This window comes from Ceratocystis lukuohia, assembly GCF_044167205.1.
Source record: "Ceratocystis lukuohia strain C4212 chromosome Unknown Supercontig2_pilon, whole genome shotgun sequence".
Classification (NCBI taxonomy): domain Eukaryota; kingdom Fungi; phylum Ascomycota; class Sordariomycetes; order Microascales; family Ceratocystidaceae; genus Ceratocystis; species Ceratocystis lukuohia.
This window is the reverse complement of record NW_027263521.1, coordinates 3,650,637-3,676,804: the sequence shown is the minus strand read 5'-3', so window position 1 is coordinate 3,676,804 and position 26,168 is coordinate 3,650,637. Positions and strand designations below refer to the sequence as shown.

At 48.5% G+C, this 26,168-nt stretch overlaps 4 protein-coding genes across 4 annotated transcripts; 2 read left to right on the top strand and 2 right to left on the bottom strand.

The window, feature by feature from the left end:
• Positions 1 to 9,606: 9,606 nt before the first annotated feature.
• On the top strand, positions 9,607 to 10,860 carry HOO65_020903 (Meiosis-specific transcription factor NDT80; the record flags this gene model as incomplete). Its single annotated transcript, XM_071000186.1, has 1 exon — positions 9,607 to 10,860. One exon carries the CDS (start codon positions 9,607 to 9,609, stop codon positions 10,858 to 10,860), a length of 1,254 nt encoding a protein of 417 aa, XP_070861541.1.
• An 8,402-nt stretch (positions 10,861 to 19,262) lies between these two features.
• Positions 19,263 to 20,733, bottom strand: HOO65_020902 (Dihydropteroate synthase; the record flags this gene model as incomplete). The annotated part of the gene is made up of 3 exons (XM_071006745.1): positions 19,263 to 20,256; positions 20,319 to 20,527; positions 20,590 to 20,733. 3 exons carry the CDS (start codon positions 20,731 to 20,733, stop codon positions 19,263 to 19,265), a joined length of 1,347 nt encoding a protein of 448 aa, XP_070861540.1.
• Positions 20,734 to 22,064: 1,331 nt separating this feature from the next.
• On the top strand, positions 22,065 to 23,304 carry HOO65_020901 (putative nitronate monooxygenase; the record flags this gene model as incomplete). The annotated part of the gene is made up of 3 exons (XM_071006838.1): positions 22,065 to 22,077; positions 22,164 to 22,425; positions 22,509 to 23,304. The coding sequence occupies 3 exons, from the start codon at positions 22,065 to 22,067 to the stop codon at positions 23,302 to 23,304; spliced, it is 1,071 nt and encodes a 356-aa protein (XP_070861539.1).
• An 878-nt stretch (positions 23,305 to 24,182) lies between these two features.
• HOO65_020900 (ADP-ribosylation factor GTPase-activating protein glo3) lies at positions 24,183 to 25,882 on the bottom strand (the record flags this gene model as incomplete). The annotated part of the gene is made up of 4 exons (XM_071006672.1): positions 24,183 to 25,224; positions 25,300 to 25,483; positions 25,566 to 25,701; positions 25,811 to 25,882. The coding sequence occupies 4 exons, from the start codon at positions 25,880 to 25,882 to the stop codon at positions 24,183 to 24,185; spliced, it is 1,434 nt and encodes a 477-aa protein (XP_070861538.1).
• Positions 25,883 to 26,168: the final 286 nt, after the last annotated feature.

Sequence of the window (26,168 nt, the reverse complement as noted above, 5' to 3'; positions counted from 1 at the left end):
GATGCCCCTCCCTGCCTCAATGGCTTTATGCTCGCTAAAATCTCCTGCCCTCTACCTACTGGCTCTCTCTATTTCTCGTTCTCTTGCTCCTTCACTTTTTCCTCCGCACTTGAGACAGCACGAGAGCAGAGTAGAATGAATAAAAACAATAAAATCCAAACGACCAATACTCCCTTCGCTTTGCTCACCGCCTCGCCTCCTCTCGTCTCGGCCTTCGTGTTATCCTTCCCGATCTGGGGCAAACTCGCCAGGGCTGGATGACATGAATAAATATAATAAATAGCCTGGATAAATTCAGGCCTTGAACAGAAAACGAAAAAAAAAAAAGGAAAAAAAATGAACAGAAACCAAAAAGGACTGAAAAGACAATCCTGGCCAATGATAACTCAGGCCGCCAAAGATCTGGCCGGCAGGCCAGCAGGCCAGAAACACAAGCTAGGACCAAGAATTGCATCACGCGAATAATGCTACGCCCCTACCCCCCCCTCTTTTAGTTCTGGACCAGAGCCAGTATCTCACGGCCAATCTTGGTGGCGGGTGGGCGAGATGAGAGGGTAGCAAGGCGTGTGTCTACAACGATCTCTTCTGGAGCCATCTATTCTCTATACACGCTCGTCACCTTCTCTATACATCATCGTTGATATCCCCCGCAGTCTAGGCAAATACCAGACCAGCCTGCACCGCTGATCTTCATGGCTACTCCGATACAGTGACTCAGAAACTAGGGATGCTAACTGCGCCCAAGACACTTGGTGACCTTGGTGGCTTCAATAAGTCGAACATCAAATTAAAGTGTGTAAAGTGGTGCCAATCAGAACTATTGGCTGCGCTTTGCTGTAGCGTGTCTCTGCTTCGGGCACTCGGCGCTTTGCCGGCAGCGCCAACGACAGCAAAAGAGCAGCAAACACGAAAGAGACAACATCCTTTCACTGCACATTTGGCCGGCTCTCCCAAACTCTCAAGCATTGCCTGTCTTTACACACAGAGACAACACATCAGACCAGGCTATGGCATCTACCTACCTAATATTACGACCAAGGCCTCGTTATTGATGCCTCCTATCACTGACGCGCCTGACCTGGAACACTCATGCTCCTCCCGGTGCCGATTTGAAGGGCTTCAGGTGCTATTGTAGGGTAGACCAATAGAAAGCCCACTCCGCGCATTATTTCGCTGCTCAAAACAGCAAAAGGCAGATGAGCGCAAGAAAGAGAAACAAAAACAGAAAGAGAAAGAGAAAGAGAAAGTAAAAGTGAAAGAGAAAGAGACAAGAGAGAAAGAGAGATGGGGGTGGGAAGTGAGAGGTGGGGAGGGGGGAGGGGGTGGGACAGGGGGTGGTGTTAGACGTTCTAAGAGCCCTGGAGAGTGGCATTTACTGCTACATCCCCTTTCAACACGGGGAGTTGTACATCTGTAGAAGCTGCTAGAGGCAAATTAGCCTGGCTGCATTTCCTAGAAGTCACGGCGGCCGCCAAAATGGCCCCAGATCAACATCCATAGCCACGGCCTTTAGCCGTGGAAATGGGCTAGATCAGCCCCTCAACTCGATTTGATAGTGGAAGCAGTACTTTGCCAGCTGCGCTTCGCTGGCTCATGGCATTCTACTTTTGTTTTTGAACAGGTTTTCCGGCCTCTTCGCCTAGCAACGTGCTCTATGGCTCACTTCTATACTCTACATCATGCACACAAGTCCCCCCCCATGCTCTTACTCTTCTTCCGTCTCGGGCTGTGGCGTATCGACCGCTTGAACTTTTGAGCGGGGTGTATCTAGGCTGTAGGCCTTGAGTGCGCAGAAGAGAGAATAGGGGTGAAAAGGAAAAAGGGGATAGCCACATCTCCAGCAAGCGGATATCTGCATAGCTCAAGCACAACTATCTGTATTAGCGCTCTATTCTCTTGCTGTACCGGAATACGCTGTCTTCTCCCTGAGGCTTGGTACAATCTTCCTAGAAACACATGGTCACTGCCCGTAAACCGCCGTTTCCATACCCTTTTTGGCAGCAAACTAGCTTACTCTGCACTGTGGTGTATGTGTGGTCAGTCATCAGCCCTATCACGGGCTGTGGGAGGCAACAAATGCCCACAGCATATACAAGGTCCATTATGGTAAGGGGTAGAGAAAATGGAGAAGCAAAGAATCAAAAAGGTCGTAATTATGCGTCTAAGAACCGGGGAAGCGGTCACAGTAACCCGCGAGGAAAATATGCGCTGTAAAAGAACCGGGCAGCAGCAGCATGCTTTGCAGGGGGTATGTAAGTCGACAGTATGTGATGGGTGAGGAAAGCTTGGGCTGTCCGTAAAAAGCCCACATCCGAGTATATGAGTATATACCAAGCCAGCCCGAGCAATCCCCATGGGCCCTCATCCACTGGCATTGCAAACCGTGTCCTAGAAACAAGCTCAGTGTTGTCGGCATGGCTCCTCTATAATTCCACGCCCTGTCTTGTATAGGGCACTCTACTGTCATTACTACATTTCTCTTTCCAAAACCACTGACTGCTATTACTGCTGCCACACATGACTCACATGGAAAGTCCATCCATTTCAGATCAGCTTGTGATAAGGAGGCTGGGCGTCTAGAACATGCCCCTAACTTGAGCAGTGTAAACATAGAGCTGCCCTCTATGGCTGGTCATATTGGCTGGCGTTAATGGCTTGACGCATGGATAATGGTCACTACTACTATTCTAGGGTCAACGGAAAACGCAGACATCAAGATGTGTTGTTAGCTGTTATATGAAATCATCGGTCTAGAGACACTGGAAATAGGAGGGCAACAGTAGCAAAGACGGGCAGCTGAAGGAGGGCTGGGTGTCGTGTGTTTGCTGCTACGCCTGACGTGGGCTCAGTAACAAAAGAGAACAAACAGCGTTAATAGATATACCGATCAAAAGCAAAACGACATTTCTCAAGGGGAGGGGAGGGGGGGGGGGGGGGGGGGTCATGCAGATGCGGTCTATTCGAATATTCAGTCCAATGTTAATTTAATTCTTTTATGTCTTTTTCTTTTCTTTTCTTTTTTTTTACTATTGTTAACAGAGCCACCCTCCTTCCCATTTTGCATATTCACATCCCACGCCTCAAGCTCCCAGCCTAGACTTAAACAACCAAACGAGAGCTAAGGAATCTTCGCCCAGTGACTTAAACGTGAGTTCCGTGTGTCTATAAAGGCCTCGGGTGATTATCGAATGTTCTATGGCCAGTTGACCTATCTACAATATACGTGTAAGTGGGTATGCCTCTACATATATAATTCACTGGCCTCGTCTCTTCAACACTTGCATCTGGTCTCTCTTCTTCTTTCTCCCTCATTCATCACCTTGCTCTTTCGCCCTCTCCGTCATATCACATTACCTTTGTCTCGAAGCCAAAAATAAACAAAAGAAACAAGTAACCACGTCTCTCTGATTTTCATAATCACACCTACTATGTAAGTGGCCTTGACCACCCCCCAGCTGAGCCCATGGTTTTGTGATGCGAGTCGATTCTGTCACTCAATGACGGCGTCACATCGTCATCGCAGTTCCCATTATCTCACTACGCCTTGCTCTGGGTGTACTTTGCTGTGTCTTTTATTGTCTCTAGCTTGCCATACCCACACCTGCACTATCATGATCTCCAGAGTTGTCTATCCTTTGCCTTTGTGTACCTTAGGATACGCCACATCGGCAAGACCAGCACACAGGCTTCACTCTATGATATGACACCCAGTCGCGTCTTTTTGGTGTCTCTAAATATCAATTGTCGTTAACCTACTCAGACTCTGACCTTAGACTACTTAAAGCAGTGGCCTACCTGGACTAGAGACTGCCAACATCTGTCTTCGTCTCTCTTTCTTCAGAAACCTACTTCTTTCGGCCTCCTTGCTCCCATCCGCCACGGCCAACAGTCTTCTTGCCCATCCTATTTTCTCGCCTTTGTTCGCCTTAGCCTAGCCTATATCTTTGCTGCTTCAGTCGCCTTCTTCTGTGTCGCTATAGTGATTAGCCTGTATCTCCTTCTTCTCAGCACAGCTAGCCCCTCAAGTTGATCCCAGGAAAGTACGTCGGTTTGCGCCTTCCTTAGCTTAATAGCAAACAAGACGCAACTACCATTTCAACGTCCACCCAGCGAGAAAGTCACGGACCGCAAATTTTCTCCCACCTCTCCCTTTTTTGTCTTCTCGATCTCTTTTTATCTTCTTTCCACTTAATAGCGCTGAGCTTGCTCCTCGGCAGCTTTCACGTGCTGTATACAGTCTCGCGATATTCACAATATTGTGTTGGTCACCCAAACGCTATCTAAATCCGCTCTTCTTTTTCTAGACGAACTTGGCCCGGTTTGTTCGCGCAACAAAGAAAAAAACTCTTCAATTCGGCTTCCCCTGGTATCCGCCGCTCTCGTCTTGCATTTCGCATCGTCTTCGAGCTCATTTGTCAAGGTGAGTCGAACAAGCATCGCATTACCCACCACTCCGCCACTCGGCAATCCGTCGATAGAACCTAGTTGCGGCTTCGTCAATAGCAAGTCTGCCATGGGTGCCCAACTGCCAAACTTCATTACTCCCGTCTCGTTATATATCATATTGACTTTGACCCTAGTTTATTTGTCTCGTCAACCAACGCTCCCATAGCACCGCACAACACCAAAGAACAGCTTTGTTCTTGTATCACTACTATCCCACGTTTAGTCGCGGTAGGTTGCTTTTTTGTAGTGGTACCACCACCACCACCACACGTAGTTGCGCCCACCAATGTCCTGTCTCGATCAATACCTAACAAGTGCTTCTTTATGCAGCTAGACTAAACCCCATCTATCTACCAACTTCATCATATCGCAACTCCAATTCCAGCATCCAGACCGTAGCCGCGGGTATAAACTTGATTTTCTTCAGGTGCGCAAACTGAATGCACATGAATTCCTATTCAATCCACAAGGTAGCATCCACATTTTGCCTTGTCACCCCTCTATCTTTTACACCACTGCCACTCGCACCTCCAACCCTCTCCGCTCCTGTGTCGATCTTGCGTCGTACTGTGCTGCGTATAGCGTGAGTTCATTACGGACAAACCAGAGACTCAGTCAAATCCAACCATACCAGGCGTCAAGGCTTTAACTCCAGCTAAGCGCCTTGTGCTTACGGAAATATCGAGGTAAGGAGCCCCCCCCCCTCCCTTTCCCCGCCCTTTGCCATATCTTCATTTTACGGCCAATTCATCTTCTACGTCGTCATTGCTTCCTAGTGGCAGCCAGAGGAAAAAAAAAAAAAAGGAAAGCCCCCCTTGAGTCTGCCCCTCTCCGTCCCTCTGAGGTTTGCGGCCCACTGGGACAGGTTAGACAGAATCCTGCTCTTGTCTCTTTTCTTCTCTTCTGAGGATTTGAGCTTCCTTTGGTATTGCAAACTCATCACTTGAAGACCTGCCCAATGTCCACTTTTCATGATTTCGGCCGGCATCCTGGAGTGAAAAGCTTCATTATTATTCTCAAGATATGAGCTATCCTTTGAGCATCAATAAACAAAGGCCCGTCCTTGCTTCTCGTTGTGGGCCTGATCAAAGCGGCAGAGCGTGGGCTGATACCAATAACCGGGATTCATGGGCTATTCCTGCCAGGATTCGCAACTCGGCTTGCACCTTCACATTTGTTTGTCCTTGACCGCCGCCTTGTCTTCTCAAAGTCGTCATAGAACATTTCTACGCATTCGTGAAAAGACATGACTGTGTTTCTAACTGGAGCTAGTGCTCCAGGGATAGGCATGACTTGGCATACAAGCTGCACCGTCTAGTCTTCAAGCTGAATGAACAGTAAAAGTCTAGCCTTTCCTGATCTACATAAGCTTCATATGCTTTGTGTACGCTAGGCTTTGGTACTGTCATCCCTGAGCAAGAGCCTTTACCAACTCAAGCTCCTATAATGCCTAGTATACCCTGCTGTCACACCGATCAGATGCATTAACTTCATCATTCACACGCGATCCGGCAGCTAAGAAACTCCACATGGTCGTTCTCCGTTCCTAACCGCATGATTTAGATCATTTTCTCTAGCAGGCTTTAGCTCTGTGTTTTCCTGGCACTCATGAGCCGCTCCATACTATTCTCACCCATTTGGAGAGTGACTGACTGAGCTCTGTTATTCTGGTTTTGATTCAGCTACTACAAAGCCACAGCTTTGCGGAGCTTTATTTTTTTTTTTTCTTGCTCTTCTTGATTCCACATATATTTCATTGACCAGAGCTATATTTCCCACTACTAACACTCGCAACGTTCGTAGCTTTTTTCCCAACCAGCATCGTTGTCATCCTGTTCACCAATGGAATTTATGACTATCCCAGCGACTCCCAGCACAGATATGCGGTATGGCTTCAATTCTTTTTTCCTTTCCTTTCCTTCCTCCTGATGGCTTCCTACTGAAGAGTTGCATGGTTTGTTTCTCTTGAAAACTACTTGGCCAAGTATTTGGTTTCGATCTTGACCATGAGCTAAGGCCCGACATGCACTAATCCCTGCTGCTCTGGCCAAAGCCAAAACCTATTTCACGAACTTCTCTCCCCCCCCCCCCCCCCCATGTTCCACACAAAGTCTTTGCAGGCGATAGAACCTCCCACAAGTGGACTTTAAATGGCACATCACCATCACTTAGCAGCTTCTCTAGTGTGAAGCTAGCTCATACGCGAAGTTTCTGCCCAGCCATTGTCTGGCTTACGTCAGAAAAAAATGTGACTTTTCTTCTTCTTTTCTTGCTTTTTTGGACTTTGTAACCCTTGAGAATGCAGAAGAACAAAAGCTCATCTCCGTTCACTCGGCCGCTCAATGCATGCGAGGACTTCCTTCGTTCTCATTCCTGCTTCTCAAGCTGCCTTGTGCACGTAGCTTCTATTCACTACACCCCCTCCTCAATTTGCGCTTTGCCTACCTGCCTGCATCTTCCCATAACCTTCCAATTTTGCCCCTCTTCTTTCTTACCCCTGCAACTCAAGCTTAGCTTGCTTGCTCCATAAGTTATTGTCAAGTCAGTCCACGAGCTTTTATTCATGGCTTCCAGCCATAGAAAGTCTAAAAAGAAGCTACACTATAACCCAAACAACCCAACAAGTGTGCTTCCGAGAAGCAAATACAGGCGACTGTATTTTTCCCGCCCAATTTTGGCTTCATTTACTTGATGGTATAGCCCTCCCAATGATTTGACCTGGCCTGATCCGCCGTGTTCCCTCATAGCCCTGCTACCCCCATCCTGGCAGCTCCGGTCTGTCCCTCTTTTTTTTTTTTCTTCTTTCCTCCCAACTTCAAGCTTCTCACGTTCTGCCCTGATTAGTCTTTCTGGAACATGATTGTCCACTTGCCTCTAATCGCTCCCCTTTAAAATCTGCAGCTGGTGGCTAGCGCCAGAGTTTCTCAATCGGGCCAACGCATCGTGATTCACCCACAACGTTTATTTGCGAGTGAATTGGGCCTTGGTGGGAAAGAAATGAAGCTAAGCCTATAGGCTACTACTCCCTCAAGCGGCGCTGTTTTTTTTATTTTTTTTTTGGCTCTAGCTCTCTAGCTCTTAGCTTTGTGGCCAGGCCGCCTTTTTTCTTCCCTTTGATAATTGCGGTCTGTCTGCTCAACTTATCTTGCTTGATAGTCGATTCTTCGATGGGCGTAATTGGTAGCCTTGCTTCCGATCGTCATTCATTCAATAACTTGGCTTAGCTTATTGTTTGTCTGGCCTTCAAGTTCCACAACTACCACACCACCACCTTTCCCATTCCCCTTCTCATTCAACCTTGTTCTTTTTATCCACTTTGCCACATTCTTAGCCCAATCTCACTCCAAATATCCTGCCGGTACCTTCTGCCTTGTCACACTCTCCCATAACATCTTTTTTTTTCGGCCCGTGAGGTGGTCTTGTGTAGCCAGCCCTTTCCCAACTAAGTGCTTTGGCTTGTGTCTGCTAAACACCACCTGTGTTCGTCACCCCAATCCTAAGTTGCTTCTCTTTGTGAGCTCGCACCTGGTTTATCTGTCATACGCTCTACAACAGCCGTCTTAGTTGGGGCCTGTTGTATGTGTAGTGGACAACGCAGTGTCTGCGCGCTGCTCATATAGTCTGTGCCATAAGCTTTTATGTCTACCGGCCTCCAGTGTTGCATGTTTTCAAATCACAGCGCAACACAAAGCAAACAAACTACTCTGGATCGTGCATCAAGCAGTGCGGTGTGGCGATGCCGTACAATGAAATCAAACCTCTTGCAGCAGCTCGGCCTTCATTTCAATCGATTTGTGTCTCTAGGGGTTCGATTTGTCTACTAACATTTCACTATCCTCTATTATTAGATATACTCAAGACGCCTCTTCTCTGAGCATTGAAGCTGTCAGTCACAACGAACTTTATACTGGTTCTTCATCGCAGTACCCACCCGACAGCGCTTCTTTCTACCCTTCTTCTGCTGTCTTCCCCCCCCTTGATCAGCGATCCCGCTCTAGGTAAGTTGTCTTGACCCGATACCTATCATCTTACGCTCCCATTTTCCCGTCTCTACACAATGTCAAAGCTACGTCACCCAGTTGTTGCTTTTTACCCTCTCCCCCACATGCACTGCACATTCACATAACTTGGACCAAGAAACAACAATCTTCTTCATGCATTGCCCGAAAATTACCCTGCTCAGAACGACAATGCCTATCAATCAGCCTCTTTGTTTTTATTCCAGTCCACAACATCCACCATGCGATCAACTTTCTTTCTTCCCTTTGTTTCGTTTGGTTTTCCCCCCCCTCCTTCTCTCTCTCCCCATTTTATTCCTCGATTTTCTTTCGCTTTAGTGTCGTCATCCTACTCGCCTTTCTTGACTCCCCCCTCCCAATGATGACTAGTGTTCTAAACTTCCCTCAACCCTTCACATGTTGCCCTGCTTTTTGACTTCTTCTCCCTCACCTATCCTTGACGGCTTCGCGAATCCTTCGTCACTTTTGCTATCCACCTATTTCTTCATATCTACTTGCTTTGTGCATATACCAAGTACATATCCTCGAAGCATACCCATCTTTTTGAGCCCTCAAACTCCTCCACCTGTCTACCCAGTATTTTCTTCTACTCGCCCACCGTTGCTGCATTCCCTTCTCTCTTTTTTCCCCTCCACTATACTTCAAGCCCCCCGTCATCCAGCAAACAACCCAATCCAGTAATCGAGTCAAACTGATATCCGCCCAATCATCGTGATTTATATGCGGGCGGTTCTATGTCTTGCCACAACCTCACTTGTCTTGCTCAACCTTTTTTTTTGGAAAAAAAAATAACCACATTATTTTGAGCTTCTCTTCTCCTATTTTTTTTTCTTTTCTTCACTTCCTACCATTCATTCCTTAAGCTGCATATGATTTTTTTTTCTTCCACGTTACAACGACCTAGACACTTACATCAACAATTTACAGCACCTCTTCTTCAAGCGTTCTTCATCGCACACCCACTCTGCCGCACCCAGGCCCTCAGATCAGAGACCAATATTCTACAGCAACTCCGTCCCACCGAAGACCTTCCGAACACTCGACCCGGTCGCCTTCGTTTTCCAGCAGCACTGCTCGTCGTCTTCCAATTTCGCCCCCTATTCCGAGTCCTGTTAGCACTTACCCCTCTTCAACCGTCAGTATGGAAACTTCACAATATAATACTGGGAAAAACCAACCACAATATCCCCCACTGGGTCCCTTCATCGCCAATGGAACCCTCCAATACAGCGACAACCCCAACACAGTCATAGAAGTTGACATAAGCGGCAGCATAGACAAGGGATTCTTCCTGTCTCCTGAAGGCGAATGGACATGCTACCGCCGCAACTACTTCTCCTGCGTCTGCTCATACGGTCTGAGCCCGTACTCCATGAACAGCAGCATCCAGTTTACGGAGAGCAACACGTCGCAACCATTGCAAGTCATTGGCTTCGCCATGTGCATTTCAGCAGTTGTTGCTGAAAATGACGGTCACGTTATCGAACTTGTGCAGCATACCCCAAAGCGTGATAAAGGCCCTGTTATGAAACCAGTCAAGGTTGCGCTTTCTCCTCGCCCAACTTCTAACCACCACCCGCTTGGCCTTTACTCCAGCCATGAACCCCGCAGCTACAATGAAGCGTTCAACAATCCTCAGGCTCCCACAGGAGGCTTTCAGACGGAGCATACTTTTGAGCGCATTCAGTTCAAGCAAGCAACTGCCAACAATGGCAAACGACGAGCAGCTCAGCAATACTACCATCTAATGATTGAGCTGTGGGCAAATGTTGGTACGCAGGGCAATGAAAAGTACGTCAAGGTTGGACATCGAAAGTCGGCCAAGATGATTGTGCGCGGGCGTTCCCCGGGTCATTACCAATCAGAAAGACGAGGCAGTACCAGCAGCGGCCCCGGTAGCGGTACTGGTGGCGTGCCTGGCTACCACAACGGCAACATGATGGATCCTGGCTTCGGGCCCATGATAAACACGTACGGCACCGGCTTCGATGGGCGCAGTACAATCCCTTACAGCTCAACTAGACACCACCAACCGCATCACCAACACACGATACCTGTGGAGGCCATGGTTTCTGCTGAAGATAGCAAGGCCATTGAGACCAGCCGCGGCTACCAATACTACCCATCTACAGTTTACGAGTCATCACACGAAAACAAGCACGGAGTCGAGATGTTCAGCCACCAGCAGCGCAATGACAACGATAATACTATGGGCTCGGGAATGGTCGGGCCATACGACCCTGTGGGCCCGAGAAGCGAGCCTTCTGGCTTGTCCAACATGTACAATCCAGGCGCAATGGTTGCGAATAGACGCTACAACCAGTTTGAGAGCAAGCCAAAGTCAGATGGGTGCTACCCCACGATGATGAGCCAGTCTGGAATGAATATGTCTTGAAGAGGCCTGAGGAGGAGAGGAGAAAAAGGAGGATGAAGAGAGAGAAAGAGGAGGGATATTATTTCACCACAACTAAACAGCCGCTGCTTTCTTTTTTCTTCGTTTCCAACTCGACTTGTTTCTTCTCTCTTTCTTTCTTTTTTTTAATTTCATTTCTTTTCGCAAGATTTTTTTTTTTGTCTATCCCTCGCCGTCTCTTGCTTGATTGGCTTTTTTTTTCTTTTTTTTTTTTCGTTTGAAGCAATTCCTCCTTCTGTGTTTTAACTCTGCTTGTCGTCTTTTTATTTATTTATTTATTCTTGTGAGAAATGACGCTAGAGAACAGAAGGGTACTGAGGAAAAAAAAAAAAGGCTTTAGCTTTTTAGCTCTTCTTGGTGCTCCTGTCCTGGCCTTGTTTAGTTTGACCCTGACCTTTTCCCCAAGGTAACCCAACTCCCGAGTTTCTTCAAGGGCGATGTGGGAGGGGTCAAGAGCTGGGGCTAGGACTCTGCGTTTTTATGGTTTTATGGGGGAGGGTTTTCTGATGGAGGGTCTGTTGACATTTGAAGTTTTTTTTCTTTATTTTTTTTACATTGTGAGGAGAAAAAGGGAGGGAGATGGGGAGAATGAGGAGAACCATGAAATGGGAAGTTGTTAATTCTAGCTCTTGTGATGCATTTGACCTTATTTTCGAGTCTTCGACTCACTGCTTGGCAAAAGATTCATTCATCAGCATGTTGCCGTAAATTGACGTCTAGAGAACGACAAATCGACTTCTCAGCTGTATATTACAGTCGCCGAGACCCAATTCATCATACTGCTTCATATTTGCATTTATTTAAACCCGGCATATAGATTAAGGCTGAAGTCATCATACAGGTGGACAGCCAGCAGGACTTTGCTTAGAATTTCCTGCTTCCTATGAAGAAGCCAAGTCCAGCCTCCTATATTTCTGATAACTGCTTCTGACATATAATTAAACAGCTTGTCCTTCTTTCACTTTATTGAGCAGCATTTTATCCATTTTAACCCCTCCATCCTTTGCAATATATATATATCTATATATATATATATGTATGTACACATGATGGAACAAGAGTATAGCTATTATTCATCAGGCTAACATGCTGGATTAAATGGGGGGCATACATACACATGCAAGAAAAGGAGAGAAGAAGAAGGGGATGAGACAACAATCAGTTGCGCAAAAAGGAAAAAAGGCGAGACCGGTGAGACAAGATTGAAATTTAGCAATGACGAGATCCATGTTGAAAGGAAGGCGAAAGAAAGCGTATCATGAGGGAGGGAGTGCCTTTTCAAGGAGCGGTGGGATGGTGATGGGTGTTGTTGTTGTCCAGGCTTGGAGGTTGATGTGTGTGCAGTGCCGTGATTTTACTGGAGAAAGGGCATTAAGCTACTTCGTATAAACACGGTATTATGATGTGATGCGTAGTGTATGTGCTTCCTTTCTTAGTAAAAGACGCCTCTTGGAGATGGTAGATGGGGTGGCCAATACGAGGTGCGAGTGAGGGGGTCCCATCTACCTTCACCGGCACCAGTGCTTTTTTTCTTTACATGTATGTGCATCCACACGTACACATGTGCAAATGTTAATCTCCTCCCCATGCAGCTGTTGTCTTGTTGGTAGAAAAGGCCATGTTGCACACATCTGCCTGTTTGTCCAACCGCCCTTGACCCTGCAACTTCACGCATACCACTAGAGGAAGAAAGATGCAGGAAGGGAGTCAGGTCTCGGCAGTAGTGGCCCTGAAGCCTGTACTATAGGCTAAAGCAGGGTAAGCAGCACTTTTGGTAGCTAGTCAGATAGCCTAAGCAAGACTAGAGCATTCGAAATACTAAGAGCCCAGCCTTTGCTTTTTTTTCCCTTCTTTTTTTTTGGAGCGCTAGACTGGAGGCAAGGCGTTACACACCACGGAAGGCCCCTTTTCTTTGCCCCCCCCCCCCCCCCCTCCCCGCACCCCCAGGGCTTTCGATCATGCAAATTAACGATATGGAAACCACTGCCATACGACGGAAGAGAGCAGATGAGGGTTCGTGTTACGTTGGACATTTGTTGAAAGGGCTGGCGACTAGCCATTGTTGTGGTTGGACAGCAAAAGAATTAAATGATATTTAATATTAAAGCTAGCTTAGCTAACTAGCTAGTTATAGTTAATATGGTTATAATAAAACAGATATAACAAAATAAGCAGTCAGCTTCGTTTTAGGCTCTTGTTGAGTAGAGAAAAAAGGCGAAGTATATCTTTGTATCACGTGACTCGGTGACCGTTTTCTCCTCCGTACTTTACCTAGTATTGTACTACCACGTGCCTCTTGCGCTGTAACATGCTATCTCTTAGCATACACAGGAACATGTGTAAGTACCGTAATTAGATTGTTAGCGCATTCTATACATTGCATGGCGTCTGCTGAGGAATTGTCTGGCTAGTCAGACAGACATGCACAAGATCTAACTAGCTAGCCAAAAGCCGGTGATACCGTAAATTCTCATGCCGCTCTTTGCCCTTTTTTTCCGCTATCGTTAGTTGTCTCATCCGCAACCAGGTCTCCTGGAGTCTTCCTGCCAGGCCTCGGTGGCTATCGCTAGAACAAGAACGATATCCTGAAGCCTGTAGCAAAAAAGGCAAAGCGGTCGAAAGAGAAAAGAAAAGAAAATGACACAAATCTTTTCGTCCTATTTTCTACTACTTCCTCCTCCACTAAACAAGGTCCATCCCAGGACCTGAAGGCAAAGAGGGCAACGGCTCTTCACCGCGCAGTTGGAAAAAAGGCCATAACAGGAGTGGCCCGCCAACGAAGCAAACTTGTTTCATCAAAGCTCGCCAATTTTTCGAGTTGTTTCTTTTCTTTGCTTTATCGGAGGGGAGGCGCAGGGGCACGAGGGAGCCGAACAGTGCAAAGGGAACGGCGATATCCGGGCTAGCGCGACAAATACAGTGGGTGTGTATGAGGGACGTCAAAAAAAAGAGCCTTTGTATAAGCACGAGTCGCCAAAGACTGGCGGTGAAGCCTGGGAAGCGTTTTCTTACGAGTGTACAGTATGTGTTTCCAAGTTGCGGGGCCTGGCGATCCGGCCCGACATATACTGGGTTCGTTCCGGACTCAACAGAGGCTTTAACCATTAGCCATGCGCCTTGAAACAAGGCCCTTCAATCAAATGCTGCCAAGTCAACTTGACTAGGCTGTTGCCCTATCAAACAACACTGTCGACTCTCTTTCTGGTGATAGGGGATGTTTTGCACTAATTTCCCGAGCGTTGTAGTGGACCAGACCCTAAAGGCTAGAGCTGTTACAGGTGCTCTAAGCGCTAACACTAAGACGTTACAGGGTAGTGTTACAGTGCATGATGCTCAACCCCTCCGGGGAGAAAGGGCCGGTAGCGGGGGGGGGGGGGGAAGAGGGGGGGAGGGCCTAGCCCAAATTTAGGTGGCTGGTCTCTGTAGATAGCACGCTAAACGCCTTTTGGCCCCTCCTTTTTGGCACCTAGTTAGGCTTCTCAACGCTCAAGGGACTGTGTCACCATCGGCCAACTACACCGAGTAACGCCTGTGTCACCGTGTAGCTCTACTAACGTAGAACTATGGACTACTACAGGTTATAGGATACAAGATCAGCAAAACAGGGAGCTGTGCACATACAGGCCGCCAACTAGGGAGGGAGGAGGCCCGGTAATCACCGCCCTTGCCTGTCCACGTAGCATTCTTCGCAGATTCTTCTAGAACGCGATGTCGTTTTCTCCTACTTTGGCTGTTTTCTTTTCTTCCCTAGATAGCAGGCAGCCAAAAGCTCGTATACCAAACAAGACATAAAACCATACCAGGCACGGAACGACCGCATGTCCATAGCACCACTTTACTACTGACTGCTATTGCTCTGTTTCTGCCTGCCTTGTCTTGCCTTGCAATCCTTGCCTTGCCAGTTCCCACAACTTCCTACTCCTGGTGGATTTTGTATGGGCTCGTTAGGCTTAAGCGGGAGAGTAAGCTGGGTGTTTGGTTTTACTATATGTCACCGCCTTATCTAGGGAATGAACGGCTCAGCAAAGTCATTTTAGGTTTTTAATATTCGATAGTCCCAACTCGAACCATCATCGCTGCCGAGGGCAATTGGAATACTTCGGCTCGCAAGAAAACGGGGCGATAGTAAGGCAGTGATAGAGCAAGGGAGAGACAGACAAACAACGCGCACAATGTCGAGGGATTTTTCCGAGCCCTTATTACAGAGCCTTAGACAGAGACCAGCGGGGTACACCTCCTGGGAAGATGTGCAGTGGCAAGGGAAAACAAGCAAAATATGAGATGTGACAAGTGAAATGCGCTGCCTACCATCAAGTAAAACATGCACCGCGGCCGGCCCATAATACATTACCCACATGTCTGCTCAGATACTACTCATGTGCTCGTTTAGTCATGGCCATGTACGCATGTACTGATCCAACAGCCTTCCGTTCAATCCCTAGACGCAATCCTAACTGGCCGTGGCTACCATTGCTTGATGATTTTGGCTCTAAACCTGCGACGATATAGCGCAGCGTAGCTTAGGGGACGAGCTTTCTCAAAGCTCATTCGACAAATCGAAAGCCGTGGAAACGAGGGGAAAAGATAGAGATATATGGATCGGGGCACAGGACAACTAACAGAATGAGTGAGCGAGCCATAGAAAAGGCAAATGGATAAATGCTGAGCAAGAGACATGAAGAATTGAAGCAAGGAGTCGAAGGCTGAGACGATCCAATCCCAGGAAGTGGGAAATCCACCCACAAACACACCTAACTTATGCACGCATACAACCACAATCTGCACTCACGCACGCACACACGCACATGCACACACATGCGCAAGTACAAGGCGGAGAAGGCTGTATTTAAGGACAGGACAAGTAAGAACGCGAGAAATGAGACATGAGAAATGCGAGTAAGCAGACTAGGCCAAGTCTCTCCAGGCCCTGCCAGCAGCTAGCACGTAGACTATGATGAAAGAATTCCTATTCGAGCCTTTGTTGACGCCGGGCATCTAGGCAAATGCCCAGGCCAAGCTCCAGTCAGTATCGCGTCGCCTCTTGTCTCCTGTTGGAGCTGGGACCAGCATGACTGCAACTGCACGCTGCATATTGGTTGCACCTTTGCTGCATCTCACTTATCCTTACTGATGAGCTAGTACGCAGATGCAGGGTTATCTGTCTGGATGTGGAATCTTCACTCACAGCACAAGGCTAACATTACAGGTTGGGCTGCTATCGCCAGCCTTCTCAGTGCCTCCCTCTTTTAGGCATCTCTCCTTGTTGCTGAGTCAAGTCTTTTTCTTCAGCCTTGCCCTGCTTAGTTGTGGGTTAGCCTGTTCTGTTCTATCTGTAACCCCCACATTTGCCCTACACACCGCCTTTCCTTTCTGCCCTTATCCTCCCCACACTATTGCTGGGGTCTCGACCTTGACTATTTGCTGCTGTCTGTTTCCATCACAAACTTGCCTTCTCCATTTTCTATCGTAATTCCTGGTCTTATTTGCATTTTCTTCGACTTCTCTCCTTCCACCCCTCCCCAAGTTCTCCAAGGGATATCAGCCAAAAATATCCCCCCCCCCCCCGTTGATGACCAATACCCATGTTGCTAAATCATGGATGAAAGCGATTCTGGCTTCTAACCCTGCCTCAGGATCTTAGCGGGCTCTCCCAGACCTCACGATAATCCAAAGGCTCCTTATCCATCATGTTTGACCCAATTTTCCCACCCTGCCTATTGCCCACCTGCTTTCCTCTATCCCCGCTGTCAAAGCGTCCCTCCTCTCTGCGGTGTTAAAAGCCCTAGCCCCATTGCAAATTGAGATACAGCAGGAAGAGAGGAAGGCAGAGAGAAAGGAAGCAAGCGAGGAAGCGAGAAAAAAAAAGGACAAAAAGAGAAAAAGATGGAGACGAGGGAACAGCGCCATCGAGAGGGGCGAGCTTGCTAGCTCCGCGGGCTTTGCTTTCTCTTTTTCTCTCCTCTACCTATTCCTTTGCAAAATTGCCTCAATCGGCAATTTCTTGTTGGGCTGTGGCTGGGCTTTGAAGGAAGCGCTCGGCTTTGCCCTGGCTCTCGTCGTGATGGTTTGTGCCAAATTCTGGAATGCTTCTCTTTGGCCTTCGTCCTGAAAATGCCTACTTTTATTCTATTGCTTTTTTCCCTGATTTCCCTCTTGAACAAGCTTGTTGGAAATTCGGGTGCGGCCGTCTAATTTGCTCATATACGGACCCAGCGGATGCCCTTCGGCCAAGATCAAGCAGAGACGACGATGCGACAATAATGTCAGGTTACGGGCGCAGGCATGTGTATATATATGTATGTGCATATGCAAATATACGTACACACGCCAATTCAGCCTACGTGTATGCACATATGTACGTACAAAGACATATGAATCGACAGCCATCGTAGCGTAGCACAGTACAGCATAGCACGGAAAACCCCAACCAGCATAGATTATGCAACCTTCCAGCTGAGCGTCTCTACCGTGCCTCTCTGTCTAGCTGTCGTAGCCCTGGCCGCTTTTTTCCCATACTCTCGTCATTTTCCCATATGGCCCGGCCCATATGGCTTGCCTGACCTGGCCAGCAGACCTCCATTCCAGGCTTGGCTTAACTAGACAGGACAGGACAAGTGCAGCCCGGCGCCCTTTGACTTTTTTTTTTACTTTTTGTCGGACAATCTGGCTTTTTCCGCCCGATGATCCGGTTAGCAGGATTCTTTTCCTTGTGGAAGCTGATTTGATCTACGTATGGTTTAAGCTTCTAGCTCCAGCCCAGCCCAGTCCAGCAGCACCACACCGCACGTACGAACCCAAGGGCCAAGTCTTGTTATATGCGGCATCATCACACGAGACGCAAGAGCTTTTTCTTTCCTTCCCCTCCTCAGTGCTCCTAAGCAATGTAGCCTCCAGCTCAAGCATAAAGGTGGGGGGGGAGGGTGGACCAGAGACAAATCAACGTAGAATATGGCCTTGATGCGACCGTTTGTGGTAACCAATACGAGCCGTGCCGCTGTTTCACGGCTTGGTCTGGGCTCTGGCTTGCCTCCCATCTGGCTCTGTTCTTTTGTCGTATTAATGCCGTGGCATAAATCTTCAATAGGGTCACTAGGTAGGTCCGAGGACTTCTTTTTTTGTCAGTCGTGCATATGCCAGAGAAAGAATCGGGGACATTCTTCAAGCCCCTAAAGTTTCTGCGCCTCACAAGCGACTATGCGCTGGCAAGATCAGGAGACGAGAGAAGGAGAGTGTGAAGGTGAAGGGTAGGGGAGACCAGGAAGAATCTTCATGCCCCAGAGCATGGTTATTTTGTTGCCTTTCTGGAACAGCAAACATATGCACAGCACAGCACAGCGGAATTCACTTGACAACAGGATTGCCTCTCTGTCCTTAATGCTCAAGATGTCCACAATCAATGAAACTGAATACCAGCACTCTCGGCCGAAGCCCGAAGACCCAATAATTTGCAAAGGATTGTTGGAGCAGCTGTCGGTACATTTCTTAGTCTGGACTGCTGCGGGTGAGTTCTGATTTTTACTTCTCACTTACCCCGTGTATTCGCGGTGCTTTCGCCTTGGCTCTTTTGCCCACCGCTCTTTCCAGCTCCCCTCTCAAACTACCAGCCTCACCACCAAGTCAAAGCGAAGATATCATTGATGTAGTTGTGTAACGTTGTACAGCGCTAGATTGGTCTGTCCAACATCAAACTTTACTTCAGCTTGAGGTCCAGTTGCTGGCGTCGATGTTCCTGTTGTTTGATTGCGGAACTAGCAATGGTTTATGTCACCTAGTCCCCCCAGTTCTCATGCTGAAGTTGATGAATACTGGCTCTAATGCAAGCCCATTTTACTGAGGTTTGAAACTGTGGCTGTGTATTTACTTTTGGTCTTATGGCCGGTACCTACCTGGTTAAATAGGCGATAAGCCCGGTTAGTATCAGAAACAAGACTGGAGGTATTAGTTTGATCCAGATCTACATACTCCATTCTTTGCCCCCTGTTCATGCACTTTTCCGGTAGAGATAGAGAGAGAACAGCTCTGTCTGTCTCATCGATGAAGAAAGCCCAAAGTTAAACCCATCATTCCCATGCGAAGGCAAGACCGCTCTCTTATTTGAGGCAGTTTTTTAGAAACCTTGATTGAAAATGTCATTTACAAATTCATAACCATAGTCAGTCAGACAAGGAAAGCGAGAAGTGGTCAATACCACAAGCCCAGACGGAATGGTGCCAGAGCGATGGAAATCAGCATCTTCTTTCTACCATATGCCGTAGCCGTAGATGAACTATATACAAAGAAATGCTTATGCAATACCCCGTTTTAACCATCACGCCAATGGCATCACGAAGCAGGTAGTCCCATTGTAAAATAGGTCACCTTAGCTCCCTGCAACATCCTTGGCATCAGATCTTCTCTTTCTTGCTATCCACCAATCTCCATATCCAGTCTGCCATGCGTGCAACCTGTGCCATTTGCTTCACATCGTGCACGCGTACCACATCAGCTCCTCCTTGGATAGCCGCAGCGACCGTAGCTGCCGTGCCCCAGATCCGCTCTGCCGGATGCTTCACTCCCGTTGCCCGGCCCACAAACCCTTTCCGGCTTGCGCCTACCAGCCACGGCAGGCCAACCAGCCCGGGCCAGCTGCGTAGGTCGTTGAGCGCGCCGAGCAGCCGGATGTTTTGCCGCGGCGTCTTGGCAAAGCCCAACCCTGGATCAAGGATTATGCGCCATCGACGTATGCCCGCCTCCTCGGCGGCGCGTACGCGTGCCACAAGCTCGGAAGCTACTCCGCCCACTACACCACCACTAGCGGTATAGTCAGTCATGTTCTGCATCGTGGCAGGTGTCCCGCGCATGTGCATTAGACACACAGTGCACCCCAGTCGTGCCATTGTTTGCAGCATCTTGGGATCCATCTGTCCAGCAGACACGTCATTGATGATGTCCGCGCCAGCCTTGACTGCAGCTTCGGCAACTGCGGCGCGATAGGTGTCGATGCTTATAGCTACAGACTTACCCTCAGGTAGAGAGCGGATGGCATGGATGGCAGGGAGCACACGAGCAATCTCCTCGTCAGTTGTAACCTCGGGGGTGCCGGGGGCGGTTGATTGACCGCCAACGTCAAGAATTGTAGCGCCGCTAGCAATGGCACTTGATATCCTAGCAGGCAATGACGAAATGGTATTTACACCGCCGTCAGAAAATGAATCGGGTGTGACGTTTAGGATTCCCATCACATGGGTCCTTCTTGTTGCTTTAAATGAAGACATAGGCTCCATGGTAGGCGAAAGCGGTATCAGAGGAGATAGATTTTCACCTAGGGGAAGGTCGTTCAGATAGTCCTGTACCAATTTCCATGGCTTTTCTGGATAAAGGGGCTTGTCGGGGATGAGCCTAGACCATGAGTCAACAAATGCTCTGTTACTTAATCCAACGCCAAGATGTCCAGTACTCACTCAGCCAAAGGTCGGAGAACAAATTCGCGCTCTCGGATCCCAATATGCGGCACACTAAGTCGATCATTGTGGATTTTCTGGTCTCCGTATAGCAAGATATCCAAATCGATGTTTCGCGGGCCCTTATCAATTACTTTGTGCCGGCCCATGGTGTTCTCGATATCCTGGAGCGCATCCAACAGCTCCATAGGCCCGAGATGTGTTTCGACCTGCGGCTTGTCTTAGCGTTGATTCACCCTGCCACTCTGTCCACAATTAGCCACAAACTCACCTCGCAAGCTCCGTTCACAAACCGGTCTTGGTCTATGACGTACATGGGAGCAGTCTCCCATAGGCTGCTTGTGCGTTTCACTCGAATTCCCCTTTTTTCCATCTCGCGGCATGCTCTCTCAATCTCGGCGAACCGGTCCCCCATGTTGCTCCCCAAGGCAATATAAGCCGTTGTTTTACCTTGTGCATTTTCAGCCTTGGGGCTCCCACATCCTCCTCCGCAGCACGCATATCGCCGCTGCTGCGACAGCTCTAGTATCACACATGAGTCACCCTGGCCCAAGGTTCTTTTCCGCAAAAAGCCGCATCTCTGCAAGTAGTATGATTGCTGTGGGCTTATTAAACGTGTACTAGTGCTCAGCACGCAGCGTTGCTGGTGGTGCACATTTCTGCAGGGGGCGAGAAGACTCAGAGACCGTCGGAGGCTCATGCTAGAGATGTGATGATTTGGGCCTCAAAAGAACGCCAAATTTGACCGGATGGCCAAAACACCATGATTAGAACCAACCGTCTTGTGATAAAGATTGGATTAAGCGTAGGGTTGTCACCTGGGCCCACTAGAAGAGCTATTTTAACCCTTGTACACTTGAGGATATACATACCCTAAGTGTATATCATGAACCCTAAATCAGCACTATGTCATGTGAAACTACTCCTTTCTCCACTACATCATCCTGTCAAAAAGTTGGGGAAACGACCGGACTTTTTCCATAGTGTTGCGTCACGGGACTTCCTATTGCAACTCAGCCTCGGCCGGTGAACTATAGTAAATTTAGACAGAGGGCACCTATGTTGTCCAGATGTCGAAATGGTAGCCGAGGCCCCGCCAAGATGGTGTCCATTTGTGGGTACTATGTACGTAGATGAGCAATCGACGTGCAATTAATAACAGTTCATATAATACGAGTCTTGATGGCAATCTAAAAGACAGTTAAACAGGCACATCACCACAGGTGCATAGCTCTGTGATATTAGCATTGATCGAGTCAACTTCACTCAAGGAATGGCTGGAATATGTGAATCACATGACCTTGCCTGCCGCCCGCCTATGTAAACAGGGGCGTCATTGCCATGCCTAAAGGAGCATTCCGCCCCACTTTTATCCTGCATTTGACAGCTTAGAAGTGAAGCCTCGGTTCGGCTCAAGCATATTCAATTAGTTTGCCTGGCCTGGGCATGTGTTGTCGGTATGGGTTTGTTTAACTGTCTTTGGCTTTTACCCTCCGAGTGAAGCTGTTTGGAGAAGCACAAACCGAGCAGCTAATATAATACTGCCCCTGCCCTGGCTAACATTGCGTGTTTTTTTTGCCATCTTTTTTAGGTTCTTTAGACCGATTTGCATCATAAGGGCACTTTCTTACTTTCTGCTTTCCAGGGGAACGGCATAGTTTAAATAAACTCGCGATTCTCACCCTCCTTGTTTCTCTATATTCTTCATCTGACTATTTATTCAAACACACAACCATCATACTCGCAATGGCATCTCCGCGTAAGGCCTTTTCTCCATGCGCTTGTCATCCTTGACTTTGTCTAGTCTACTATGTCTTGCTAACGAGCCTCTCGCCTCTCTAACAGAACTCATCCATACTCCTCTTACCGATGTCTTCAAGATCAAGCATCCCATTCTGCTGGCTGGCATGAATGTGGCTGCTGGCCCCAAGCTGGCAGCCGCCGTGACCAATGCTGGCGGTCTTGGTGTGATCGGTGGCATGGGCTACACCCCCGATATGTTGAGAGAACAAATTTCCGAGCTCAAGGAACACCTTGACGACAAGAATGCGCCGTTTGGTGTTGATCTCCTGCTTCCTCAAGTAGGTGGAAACGCGCGCAAAACAAAGTGAGCATCTCCCCCCCTCCCCGATTCCTTTTGCGGTTATCGCTAGTCGTGTCTTGTGCTAACAGCGCATCTCTCCCATGCAGCTATGATTACACCAAGGGCAAGCTCGATGGACTTGTTGATGTGCTCATTGAGTCCGGCACGAAGCTCTTCGTTTCCGCCGTCGGAGTCCCACCCAAACACGTCGTCGATCGCCTTCACGGAGCCGGCATTTTATACATGAACATGGTCGGCCACCCTAAGCACGTGCAAAAGTGCCTGGACCTTGGGGTAGACATTATCTGCGCCCAGGGCGGTGAAGGCGGTGGCCACACTGGCGATGTGCCCACCACCGTGCTGATCCCTGCCTGTGTCAAGGCCTGCCGTGGCTACAAGTCGCCCATAACCGGTGGCCCCGTACAGGTGCTTGCCGCTGGCGGCATCTCAAACGGCCCGCTACTAGCCGCATCGCTGGCTATGGGCGCTACCGGAGTCTGGGTTGGCACGCGCTTTATCCTAACCAAGGAGGCTGGTGCGCCTAAGGAGCACAAGGAGGCAGTGCGCACTGCAGGCTACACTGATACTATCCGTACTCTCATCTACACCGGCCGGCCACTGCGCGTGCGTAAAAACCCCTACATCATTGACTGGGAAACCAACCGCGCCCAGGAAATAAAGGACCTGACATCTAAGGGTAAACTCCCCTTTGAGCATGACCAGGAGAAGCTCGAGGAGAAGGACCCCGATGATGATAGCCTGGACCAATACCGCCCGTGGCTCATGGGCAAGTGTGCGGCTGTGGTCGACAAGGAAGTCTCTGCTAAGGAGGTAGTTGACGAGCTTGTACAAGACGCAGCACAGATACTAAAGGACAATGCCAAGTTAGTGTCCAAGTTGTAAATGTCTGTCCGGCTCTTGCCCGCCCCTCTTCTTGTGTGTCCTTGTCTTTTTTTTACTTTTTCATTTTCCTTCTTTGTATTTGCTTGATATCTAAGCCACCTGGTAATCGCTCTATTGCCATGTTTGTCTGCCTTACAGAGAAAGGCATTAAAGTGTTTTCAATTTTTGTATTTTATTTTTGCGCTTTAGCAATGCCAAGGGAATTAACTCGTCGCTTAGGATTGTCCAGCCCCTTTCCCCTCTTCTCGTATGTGTGTGATCAGCCTGTGACTAGTTGTGGTGCTCTTTTCTTGCCTTTCCAATATGTATGGCTAGAATGTTGAGTATATTCAACTTGGACTCTCGACTCGAATTCCCCTATCTCACCAACATTAGATCACGCGAATCAACCAAATAAATCATGTCAATTACAAACAAATAAATTTTCTAGCGTCTTTCTAAAACAGCGTAGTCAAGTGCTGTCGACACGGCCAACCAGGTGGAAATCAAAGCAGAACACACAAGCTCAGGCGGGTGCAATAAGGGAGAGTGAAAGGGAAGTCGGAGAAGGGAAGCTAGTGCAGCTTTGCATGACAAGAAACAGGAAATCAAGCAGCAAGACCAAACAAGATACAAAGTAGCAGAACTAGAAGAAAAGGAGAAAGAAAAAGATATAAAACAAAAAGACTGCAAATAGGGGATCAATGAACCTCAGGTCGGCTTTGTTCTGGTGGTTCGAGTGAGTCCAGCTCAGGCAAAGAAAAAGACAAACGGTAAAGACACTAGCATCGGAGTTGTTCGTGGGATCATCCGACCTCTAAACACAAACATCAAGGGCAAACAAAAGGGGACTGTAAATTCCGGCGTGACTGTCATAGCGTTTCCTACCATTTCTCCCTTTAGTTGCCCAAGTACTGCCGGATGGCACCCTGCAGCTTGACAGCACCATCGCCAAGAGCGCTGGTCAACGTCTCGAGATCGTCGCCGGCTGTGATGCCAAACTGGCGGATAAAGTCCTTGGCCACACTCTCCAGATCACCGTAGTCCTCGGCCATGTCTTCCTCGTCCTCGGGCCGGCCAAAGTAGGCATTGGACGAAATTGCCGTCGCACCCTCAAAGCCCTGAAGTCGCGACTTAGCCTCGCTCTGTGCCGAGGGGTCGTAGGCACCCTTGCCGAAGAACTCGTCCGATGAGATGCCCTTTTGTGCGCCAAACTTCTTGCGCGCAAAGTCGTCGCTGTCATCAGCCTGTTTCGCCTTGATAGGGCCGACAGAGCCAAAACCACCAGTACCCTTTTTCGCCGCTGCTGAGCTGCCACCAGCACCCGCCTTCATGCCAACCTGTCCGAAACCTAATCTCGCAATACCCATGCCAAGACGCTCGGTATCAGCAGTAGACTTTTCGCGGGAGCTAGTAGAGCCAAACCCGCCACGTGATGGGCTCGTGGGAGTCGGAGACAGAACATTAGACGCCTCGGCTTTGGTTGATTTGGCAGCGGCAGCTTCGATGGCCGCATCCTCGGCTTCGGGATCATAGCCAAGCTTGGCAATGCGCTCGGCTTCTTCCTTGGCCTTTTTCTCGGCCTCGTCGAAGTCAATGGTATCGGCACTTACAACCTTCTTAGCACCAAGCTTGGTAGCAACCTTCTTGGCACCCAAGACATTCTTGCGGGGAGCAGGGCCAGTCTTGCGCAAAGCGGCAGAAGTAGTGACACGGGCTGCAGGTTTAGGTGCTTCGCTATCGGGCTTAGCAAGTGGCGAGCCGGTTCTGTTCATGGGAGAAGCGGTGCGGCTAATGACGGGCGGGGTGTTGGTGCGTGAAATGGGCGGTGTGGGCTTCTTGATAGTTGGTTTGTCCCAAGAGGAGAAAAAGTCATCGTCAGCTTCAGTACTCGGGGTTTCGGCGTCGGCATCGGCATCGAGAACAACTTCAGAAGGGAACCTAGATAGAGAAGTAACGAGTTAATATAGCTGATTACACGAATGAGGCAAAATAAAAAGAAAAGCATTCGCATACTCCTTAGCATCACGTGCAGCCCGGCGCTTGAGTTCATCCTTGTATTTCGAAGCCGCGGCAGAATGATACTTGGTCTTGGGGTCCTTGCTGTTGAGGGCAGCCGAGCCGCCATTCTGCTGGAAGAACTTGGTGGCCGACTCATTGCCACCAACCTTCATCATACGTAGCTGATCCCATTGCCACTCTGTAGTAGCAAACACACCCAGTGTTAGCGATTGTCGACAACGATAAAAAGTATTGATTATTGCGCGGCTGCGTGGACGTACGATCGAGATTTGTCGAGCGGACAAACGAAATATGTACACCGAGGTTACGGTGGTTGGCAGAGCAGTCGAGACAAAGGTAGATCCCAAAGGGCACCGAGGTCCATGTCGGGTTCTTCTGGCTACAATCGAAGCAGATCTAAAAGTGGCGGTGATTTGATCAGCATGCAATTCACATCATGTCTCATCGACTGGCTAGCTAGCCGTATGGTTCAATGTGTTGAGTCGTCATTGGCAGGTCGATGTACCTTATTCGCAGGCTTCGTCTTCAGCTTTTCGAATATTTTCATCGACTGTTGCTTCGATGCTAGGGCGCTCATTGTGACCGGTATTTTGTCGCTTGGAAAGGTGGCGTCAAAGGGGGAGGGGGTAAGGTAGACTGTGTATTAGTATCTGTTACAGGGGGACTTGTTGATTTGAAGCCTACGACAAGTGATCTCTAAGCTTGTAGATGAGGAGCAGAGAAAAAAGAATTACGGCAAGGCAATATTTTGGATAAAAGCAAGCAAAAAAAAGGATAAAATGATTCAAAAACAAGGAAGACTAAAACAGTCGAGTAATGGGGGGCCAAATGATTGCGGCTCTCAGGAGGCTTGATCGAATAGA